We start from the raw sequence: 10613 nt of genomic DNA, 5'->3' as shown, positions 1-10613 counted from the left end.
CAGCGAACCTTAGGCTACCACTGGAAAGATTAGTCATGACGACCTTACATCAACTGATTTAAAACCTTGGGTTTCAGGTCATCACTAATAATGCTAGCTTTTCAAAAAAAAAAAAAAAAATCAAATACTACAAATACAAAATAATGTAAACATTGAAGATAGACCTTTTCACATACAAAATTGCTTCTTTGAAATGAATTCATAAATTACTTGTTATGTCGGGAGGGAGCCTGTGTGTTGGAAAAAAGAGGCTATGGAAATTACCACTTGAGTTAAAGAAAAGTGTATTGTGTGTCTAAAATACTCTGGTCACTGCACAGACCCTTCCACCACAGAGGAAGAAAGGAAAGAGCAAATCACAATTAAAATTCAATGTGACTTGAACAGTGATAAAAAAGTATACAAGGGCCAAGTGAGGTGGCTCATGCCTGTAATCGCGACACTTTGGGAGGCCCAGGCGGTAGGATCTCTTGAAGCCAGGAGTTTGAGACCAGCCTAGGCAATATAATGAGACCCCATCTCTACACACAAAAATAATAAAATTAGCCAGGCAATGTGGTGCATGCCTGTGGTCCTAGCTACTTGGGAGGCTGAGGTGGAAGGATTGTTTAAGCCCAAGAGTTAGAGGCTGCAGTGAGCTATGACCGTGCCACTGTACTCCAGCCTAGGCCTCGGCGACAGCGAGACTCAAAAAAAAAATTCAAAAAAAAAATCAGTTCCTTTGTTTGTGTTCAAATACAAATCTTGGTTCTCCCATAAGAAACAGCCCCTACTTCTGGGTAATTACCACAGAAAGGTGGAGTCACACTGGGCCAGGCAGGCCTGGAATGGGCAGGGCAGGGCAGTTTTCCAGCTTGTTTACACATTGAGGGACCGACCTCCAGGGGAGCAATAACAACCAGATCTGTAATAACAGGCGTCCATCAGGCACTCCCAGATGGAAGATAACGCCATCTGGTGGAGACAACAGAGCATCACTAGAAACCCAAAGCCAATCTTCTGCCAAAAAGAGCTAAAACCCCTGGTGTGGTGGCAAGAATACTCTGGTACTCCAATGCAGCCTATTAATTCTGGGAAAGGAGGGTCTCAGTTGATTTGCTCGCATATTAAATTCATAAATTAACAATGTGTCTTATATTAATAATGACACTAGAATTAATGGATGTGGCATCCCTAGCCAAATTGAAATTTGTAATTACTTTCTACAAATTTAGTTAAAGCTTACTGTAGCTTTTCTCTAAGGACATTTAAATTCTGTGATTCTACATCATCTGATGATTGTGGCACACTTGTTTCTGGTCAGACAAGGCTGTGTGGATGAAACTTCAATAAAGCTGATAAGAGAGGTGACTTTGGGAAAGCTATTAACTTGGCCAGGCCCAGTGGCTCACACATGTAATCCCAGCACTTTGGGAGGCCAAGGCAGGAGGACTGCTTGAGGCCAGGAGTTGCTATATGGGCAACATAGCCAGACCCCATCTCTATTTATATATATTAAAAAAAAGAGTCCAGGCGTGGTGGCTCACGCCTATAATCCCAGCATTTTGGGAGGCCAAGGCAGGCAGCTCATGAGCCCAGGAGTTCGAGACCAGCCTGGGCAACATGGTGAAACCCCATCTCTACAAAAAAATTAAAATTAGCTGGGTGTGATGGCATCTGCCTGTAGTCCCAGCTACTTAGGAGGCTAAGGCAGGAGAATCGCTGGAGCCTGGGAGGCGGAGGTTCAGCACTGAGATTGCACCATTGCACTCCAGTCTGGGTGATGGGAGTGGAACCCTGTCTCAAAAAAAAAAAAAAAAAGTTGTTATTCAACAAATATTTATTGACTATAGCATACCAGACACAGTTCTAGGCTCTGGACTCATAAACAACAAGATCCCTGTTCTGATGGAGTTTACAGACTAGTGAGGGTGGGGGTAGATGAGAAACAAGTAAAAATGTTAACAAGATGAGGGCAGAGTGAACATAATTTTAAAAGGTACTGTGAGAGAAAAAGGAGGGGTTGGGGGATAGAGTGATCAGAGGTCTCTTTGAAGTGATTATTTGAGATCCAAAGAGGAACTAGTCTTTCATGATAAAATGCGGTCTTAAAAACACCCACTTCAGAACATATATCCAGATAAGTCTTTTTCAAAACCCCTGGGACTCCTCTGGTTTTTGCCTTCAGAGCCCATTAAGAAAAGGAGGTATGGCTGGACCTGACGACTCATGCCTGTAATCCCAGCACTTTGGGAGGCCAAGGTGGGCTAATTGCTTGAGTTCAGTAGTTTGAGACCAGCCCGGGCAACATAGTGAGACCCTGTCTCTACAAAAAATAGGTGAGCAAAGTGGTGCACACCTATGGTCCCAGCTACTCGAGAGGCTGAGATGGGAGGATTGCCTAAGCCTGGGAAGTCGAGGCTGCAGTGAGCTGTGATCATGCCACTGTACTTCAGAGCCTGGGTGACAGAGAGACACTGTCTCAAAAAAAAAAAAAAAGAAAGAAAAGAAGGCTTAACTCAAAGCAGCATTTACTATCACCTCTTTCTTTGACCCTGAATATCCTTGGAATGTTTCTGAAAGTTAATCCAGTCTTTTTTTTTTTCAACATTTTTGAGACAGGGTCTCACTTTGTTGTGCAGGCTGCAGTGCAGTGATTCAATCACAGCTCCCAACTCAGCCTCCCGAGTAGGTGGGACTACAGGCATGCACTACCTTGCCCAGCTAATTTCTTTTTCTTTTTTTTTTTTTTTTTTTTTTTTTGTATTTTTTGTAGAGATGGTTTTGCCATGTTGCCCACACTGGTCTTGAACTCCTGGGCTCAAGAGATCCTCCCACCTTGGCCTCCCAAAGTGCTGGGATTACAGGCATGAGCCACCACCCCTGGCCAATCCAATCTTAAGTATAAATATTTACCCAACATTTTAGTGGGAAAATGTGCAATGAGCTCTGTAGAAAAGTCAAGAACTGTGTGAGGTCCTTTCTTCTTGCATCTCTGGCAATTGTGCTCTTCTTTTGCTATTAAGTTCTTCATCCTTCTTCTTGGTAGGGATCTATAAAACAGTAGTGAAAATAAAATATTCAGCAAATAAAGGCAGGAGGAAACATAAAGGATATTACTGAGATAAAGGGGGAAGTATAAAAGATTAAAAGAACAAAACCTGAAAAATTGTTCCAAAGCTGCTTCCCTTGTACAGCTTTCCAGGCCTTGCGGCTCTCAGGCTCATTAGATCTCTAGGGTATCCTCCCCATGGGTCAAGCAACCTACTTTCCACAAACCTAGTTTCCCCTGTCTCTCTCTGATAAGATTAAGGAGTCTGCCAGTGGTGAAACACTGATGTAACTCAAATTGCTTACATGGTAATACATAACTCCTACTCTCAACCGCCTTCTCCGTTCCATGTGTAGAATGGTTAGTTCTCTTTAAATTCCCTGATGTCAGACCTGTCACTGAAACATACTGGTTGAAAGCATCATAGGTCCTGCTTGATGAATCCTCAAAGTCAGCAGGGTTAGAAGAGATTTACGTATCCTCTTTATGATACCGATTATTATAGATCTCAATAGCATGCTGCCAACACAGACTTAAGTCTCGCTGGAGCACATCCAGGAAGGAAAAGATTGGTGTTTTGTGTTGATCACAAAACATTCAACTAAGTTCATAAGGAAAGATTCCAAATAGCTAACATGTGTATCATTAAATAACTCTCAAAACCTCTTTTTACAGATAAAAGGAAATTAAGTCTCTCAGCTCAGAAAGGTACCCTGGGAAGCATTATTTTTTAATGTACCAAAAATGTCTTTGTACATCTCTGTATTAGATGCTTTTATAAACAACATGCATTATGAGAAAAAAATGAAAATTTCCCATTTTTATTTTTAAAAGGTACAGAGAATAGAGTCCAAATGAAGTCTCCAAATGAGAATATGCCAGAGAATTGAGTTCCCAAATCTGAGTAACTATCTAAATTTCTGAGGTCCCAGCTGGACAACATGGCAAAACCCCATCTCTACAAAAAACAGAAAAATTAGCTGAGTGCGGTGGTCTGCACCTGGAGTCCCAGCTACTCAGAAGGCTGAGGTGGGAGAATCGCTTGAGCCTGGGAGGTTGAGGCTGTTGAGGCTACAGTGAGCCAAGATCGCACCAATGCACTGCAGCCTGGAGGACAGAGCAAGACCGTCTCAAAAAAACAAGAAATTCTGAGGTCAGCAATTAAATATTTGCTTTTAACTTTCTACTAAGTACAAAAGACAAATAACACAATTTCTATGAAATATCAGGATAAGCATAGCAATAAATCTGGCTTAATGTAAACATAGCCATCTTCACATATATTACTGAGGAATGGCAGACATGCTTCAATTAACCCCAAGATAGAAATAAAATTATAACCCGGGGATGTCAACTCAGTTTGTACTAAATATTGTTTAACTGCAACTAAATGTTAGTTTCTTTCCTTCCAGTTCAGAAATATATCTTAATAACTTTTCTTCATTATCCTTTCATCTTGAAAGTGCCTGAATTAAGAGTGCTATTATTCTTTCATCCATTAATAGGGTTGCCATAACCCAAATGCTCTCTTTTTCGGAGTAAAAATTTTTTTCTGATAACATTTATTCTTTTGAGAGTCTCAGTGATCCATATATCTAGTATTAAAGCATGATTCCATCTGACTTTATTTTTTGAGACAAGAGTCTATCACCCAGGCTGGAGTACAATGGTGGAATCACAGCTCACTGCAGGCTTGAACTTCTGTGCTCAAGCAACCCTCCTGTCTCAGCCTCCCAAGTAACTGGGTCTATAGGCTAGGACCACAGGTGTGCGCCACCATGGGCCAGTTGTTTTTTTTTGTTTTTTGTTTTTTTTTTGTAGAGGAAAGTCTCGCTATGTTGCTCAGGCTGGTCTTGAACTCCAGGCCTCAAGCAGTCCTCCCACCTCAGCCTCCCGAAGTGCTGGAATTACAGGCATGAGCCACCATACCTGGCCCACTTTTGTAAATGAGAGATCATCATGATTTTACAATACCATGATTATCGTGATTAGTAACACACAAAATAGCCATGCACGGTGGCTCACGCCTGTAATCCCAGCACTTTGGGAGGCCGAGGCAGGCGGGTCACGAGGTCAGGAGATCGAGACCAACCTGGCCAACATGATGAAACCCCATCTCTACTAAAAATACAAAATTTAGCCGGGCATGGTGGCAGGTGCCTGTGATCCCAGCTACTCGGGAGGCTGAGGCAGGAGAATCGCTTGAAACCGGAAGGTGGAGGTTGCAGTGAGCTGAGATCGTGCCACTTCAATGCAGCCTGGGTGACAGAGGCTCCGTCTCAAAAAAAAATAATAATAATAATGCACAAAACAGAGATTTCCCTGCTACTTAAGCACTAGGCTAAGCCCAGCATCTGAATGTTATTGCTTCTGTGAATACCCAGTTTAATTTTCTTTGCAGCAGAACTGAAAAGCTAGGGCCAATTTCAGAATCAAATCTTCAGTTTCTTAGAAGGGCCTCTCATAATACTGCAAGAACCAAGTTCTTCTATTACTAAAATGTTGTTTGCAATTATACTAATCCTGCTTAGTAATTCCAAAACCATTGTAAAACACTATGATACATATAATATAAAGTTGAACCAAAATATCACTTAACATTTAATAATTGCAAATATATTTATTACAATTTACAGATTAGTTATGTTATATACACAAATATAATTTTAACTATAAAATCCCAACTAGTTACATTTAAATTATTGATCTGTAGAAGCCAATTTAGAGTCTTCTAGTCCCCTAACTTTACCTTCCTTAAATTATACAAAAATAAAATCTGATAGTTTTGATTTCAAGTTAAAGATGAAGAAGTGTTACATTTCATCACTCAGAAATGGAACTTTTACCTGTCTGTACAAAGCCTTTTACATGCTACATTGACACTTAAAGCACCATTAACAAGACTTTAAATGTATAAAATGTTTAATTAAAACCTCCAAAGATTTTCTCTTTAAGATTATGGGGGTTTAACTTTGTTCTAACTAGAATTGGGATGAAACAAGAATTTTGCTTTTTTCTCCTTCAGTCCAACTTTAAAATAGTCCTTTCTGTCCTTCTTATCACCTTCTGATCACTTCTTCCAAGGAGGCTAGTATATGGAAGAACTCTTAATCAAGCTTTCACTCATTTGGTAGTGAGGTTAGAATCCCATGGGGAACAATTTTCCAAAATCCAATGAAAGATGTCTCATTATTTTCAAATACACAGAGGTGCTAGGTTTAAGAAACAGGAAACACAACGTTAAGTCTCGGAAATAAAATGTTTCAGCCTGGTTTTAAAAGAATGCCTGTATGTTGTCAAAAGGCTTTTTTTTTCAAGGCAAATGATGCCTGCTTTCCAACCGACATTGCTGTTGCTTGAAACTAGCCTGTTTTCATGTTATTAGACCATCCTGTAAATGTGCTCCCTATGATTACCTAAAGTAGAGGTGCACAAAACACACAGAATCCCAGCACTTTGAGAGGCCGAGGCGGGCGGAACACGAGGTCAGCAGTTCAAGACCAGTCTGGCCAACATAGCGAAACCCCGTCTCTACTAAAAAGACACAAAAAATTAGCCGGGCGTGGTGGTGTGTGCCTGTAATCCCAGCGACTCGGGAGGCTGAGGCAGGAGAATCGCGTGAACCCAGGAGGCGGAGGTTGCAGTGAGCCGAGATCGCGCCACTGCACTCCAAGCTGGGCGACCGAACGAGACTCTGTCTCAAAAAAAAAAAAGAAAAAAACAAAAAACACACAGAATAAGGGCTCTGCAAAAATTTGACCAGCTTTTATAGTGTTGCATTCTCAATGTGTTTAATTATGAATATATAAACAGTGGAGGCAGTTCTTAGAACCGGATAGAAATAAAATAATGACCAGGTAGATTGTAAACTGAGGTAGTAACCCTGTAAGCACTTCTGATGAAAAATTCATCCCCACACTTAAGTTCAAAACTAAGAGGTCACCTATTCTACTTATGTTTTCCATTACCTGTGACAGGAAGCACACGGAATGAAAGCAGACCACTGAAGGGTTAACAACCCCTCAACCTAACTTATGTGTACCTTGTAAAGCTAAACAAATAAACCAAACACAAACAGTCAATGCAAAGACTTCAATTCAAAGTAACCTTTGGGCTAAATATATTAAAACTTTCCAGTCATTAATCTATACTTCTATCCTTTCCTGAAAGTAAAGGCCTTGCCATTACTTCTCTCATTATTAAATAGTAGGACACAATAAACCTGGATATTGACTGAAGTTTATATTTTACATTTCAAACGTGAAAATTCAGAACTGCCCATTTCCAATTTTACAGTGGGATCCTGACAGGTTTTAAAAGTGACAGTGCTGAGGCATGATATTCATTAACACTGGTTTTCTGTTGAGAACATATACACCAAAACCAAATTGCTCTGAGATGTCTCCTATTTTCTTTCTAGGAAATGTCTAGGCTTTTAAGTTTAAAAAATAAATGATTATGATGTAATTATTACTTTCCAGAGTGTTTTGCAATAACTTCAACCTGTTAAGAGATACAAAGAACTATATTAAACTGGGAACTACAATAACATATACAGAACCCTCTCCAAAGAAATTAAATATATTAGATGTTAAAATCTGGTAGAAAGATGCAGCTTTCCCAAAGTAGTAAAGTACTGCACATATGGGTTTTGTGGCAGTCCTTGGAAATATCCTAGGTAGAACTTAATGTAGAAATAAAAAGGCTACCACATATTTTCAATCCAAGTCATTTTTACAAGAAAAAAAAAAAGTGACACAAAATAATGTACTTTAAGTTGGTAGCATACACAAGGTTATTTTTTAGCCTAACACAGACAGGCCAAATCATTGAAATAAAAAAAATATAGAAAAACATAAAAGCCCATTAACTTCTGAATTTTGGGAAAGAAACAAGAAAGAGCCCAAAGTTTTCAGATAGGCACACATAATTTAGATTAGAAATGAAAATGGGCTTTAAGCCCTATAAATATTGTTTTCCAAGAAAATAAGTTTTGAAAGTGCAAAATGACAACTCAAAAAGGTCCCCTTTCCACCTCATGCAGGCAAAGGACATTTAAAAGCACATCCAACTAAATCAAAAAAGGGAGGATTAGAAATCACACTAGTTCATCCTTCATTATCAGGGCTGGCTTCAAACCTGAATGTTTCTGAGTGGGATATGTTGCAAAAAAAAAAAAAAAAAAAATTAAACCAGATCCAAGTTACATTTCCTCTAAAAAAAAAAAAAATGTCAAAGGACAGCTGCCAAGATTTGTTTTTAAAAGACACCTCTCAGGTAAGAGGTAGCGTATGCTAGCTAGGACTACAGGCTGCCAACTCAACATTGCTTGAAAACATTAAGTCCTTTGAAGCATGTTCCCTGGAGTCTATTAAACATTCTTTCTCTGTGTTCAAATGTCAAGCAATATCCAATAGCATCTTCTGTTTCTTGAATTCGTTTCTGGAACCTGCATCCATCCCTTGCAAATTCTTCCCATGGTCCTTTGCGATCCTCATCACCACTTATATAATACTCAGTAACTTCTTCAAGGAAGGTTACCTACAAAAACAAAGACTAATTTTAATAACTGTCTAGGATCTTACAATCAGCATTGAGGTCAATAACCCTTTATGCTACCAATTCTTTCAGAATATTCCCAACTAAGAATAACATATTATTATTAGGAATATTTGGTCCCAGCTATATTTGAAGTTAAAAAAAAAGTTGTCACGCCTGTAATCCCAGCATTTTGGGAGGCGGAAGCAGGCGGATCACCTGAGGTCAGGAGTTCAAGACCAGCCTGACCAACACAGTGAAACCCTGTCTCTACTAAAAATACGAAAAAATTAGCCAGGCGTGGTGGCACATGCCTGTAATCCCAGCTACGCAGGAGGCTGAGGTAGGAGAACAGTTTGAACCTGGGAGGTGGAGGTTGCAGTGAGCCAATATCGCGCCACTACACTCTAGCCTGGGCAACAAGAGCAAAACTCTGTCTCAAAAAAAAAAAAAAAAAAAAAGTTCAGATTAGATGGCATTTGGATAAAATAGTGAACATATGTCACCTAAATATTTCATATAGAGATATATATCTTTCATCTATATATACTTCATTTATCTATATCTGCATAATATACACACACAGTCGTCTGCCCCCCCCCATCCCCCACCAGCCCTTGGCTTTTGGTGTTAATAAAATGAATCCAGATAGGGAATTGAATTTTTCATGCTGTTATTAACCCCTGCTATTTTTTAATCCTTAGGGAAATACAGTTCTGTGATATTATTCCCTCAAAATGACAAGCAAAATATTTCTGAAAATAACCACTATATCCCTGGAAGTCACTGTTTTTATCACTGCATAAAGGCTTTAACAATATTTTTGCTTACTTCTATTCTTTTTCCTTTTAAAAATTTTTTTCACTTTCCAACTTTTAAATCAACATGTAGTACTATTTTTGTATCATTACTTTGGCAATAACAATACAGAAGAGAAAAAGTTACTTAGTAAACAAAGTATAGCAAAATTAGTATTTTTAAAGCTGTGTTACTCTAAGAAACTTTGTAGTTAAGATTTTAAAAACCTTCGTATTCAATATGCTATCACTATATATGAAATTGTGATTCTAATATACATGACATGTAATGAGTGACAATCCCTACTCATTACTAATCACTACTTAATTTCTAATGAAGTTTCTTTCTAAGATATCAAACTCCAAAAGTAAATACTTGCTTTCAAGTATGTTTAATAGTTACATCAGCTAACCCCAATGTGGCCTACTACTTTCGTTCCCTTTACATCAGGCCAAGGGATGCCCCTGAGGACAATTAGCAGGTATGTAACACCTTACTAGTTATTGCATTCTAGTCTTGAATACTACTCATTCATTGTGTCATTAAGATAAATAATAAAAACGTACAGTGTTTACCATATACCAGGCTTTTTTCAAAGAGCTTTACATTTTTATCTCATCTAATCCTCATATTAACCCTATGAGGTATGGACTATTATCATCCCCATTATACCGATAAGAAAACAGAGGTAGAAGGGTTTTTTAGACTCACTGTCCATCATCCTATATACCCCATATATTCCATACACCATTCCCCATATATACCAATGGCAGGTAGTCAAAGGCTGTCAAATAATTATATCATATTCAGACATAATCATTTATAAATTCTGCTTCCAGTTCATAGTCAATAGTATCATCTACTCCACTCATTTCATTTTACTCAACGAGCAAGCTAAAACAAGACATGAGACTGGCCTGAGGTCTCTCAATAAGAGCTAGCATTTAAAGGCAAGGCAATAAATTCCGAGTTTTATTTACTTGTCTCATTTAAATCTTGCAATAACTTGTACAATAGATATTATTATTTTTCCCATCAAGTAAGAGTGAATTGAGGCCATGAGAGTCAAGCAACTTCCCAGGTCTGGCTGCCTTCCAAATCTCTGAGCCTTAACCACTGAGGAGTAGAGAACACAGGGCTCCAGCTGCCAAGTGCTCATTCCATTGCCCCACTTTGTTTCTTACCTATTCATTCTAAATAGGTCATTTTGTCAGGGGCCCCTTAAAAGGACAAAGAGATGGCATTT

The 10613-nt window shown here is 38.9% G+C and overlaps 1 protein-coding gene across 2 annotated transcripts in view; it reads right to left on the bottom strand.

Moving 5' to 3' along the window:
* Window positions 1-5631: 5631 nt before the first annotated feature.
* PPP1R15B (protein phosphatase 1 regulatory subunit 15B) overlaps window positions 5632-10613 on the bottom strand; it is an 11786-nt gene continuing 6804 nt past the window's right edge. The window contains exon 2 of one of the 2 annotated variants that reach the window (XM_004028224.5): window positions 5632-8572. In XM_004028224.5, coding sequence (XP_004028273.3) covers window positions 8351-8572 — 222 coding nt within the window. In that variant the 3' untranslated portion in view covers window positions 5632-8350. The remainder of the gene's footprint in view (window positions 8573-10613) is intronic. The other variant, XR_010134985.1, reaches the window with a different exon arrangement.

Source organism: Gorilla gorilla, chromosome 1 (assembly GCF_029281585.2).
Source record: "Gorilla gorilla gorilla isolate KB3781 chromosome 1, NHGRI_mGorGor1-v2.1_pri, whole genome shotgun sequence".
In the NCBI taxonomy this organism is placed as follows: Eukaryota; Metazoa; Chordata; class Mammalia; order Primates; family Hominidae; genus Gorilla; species Gorilla gorilla.
The sequence above is the reverse complement of the archived record's forward strand: the minus strand, read 5'-3'. Positions and strand labels throughout refer to the sequence as shown.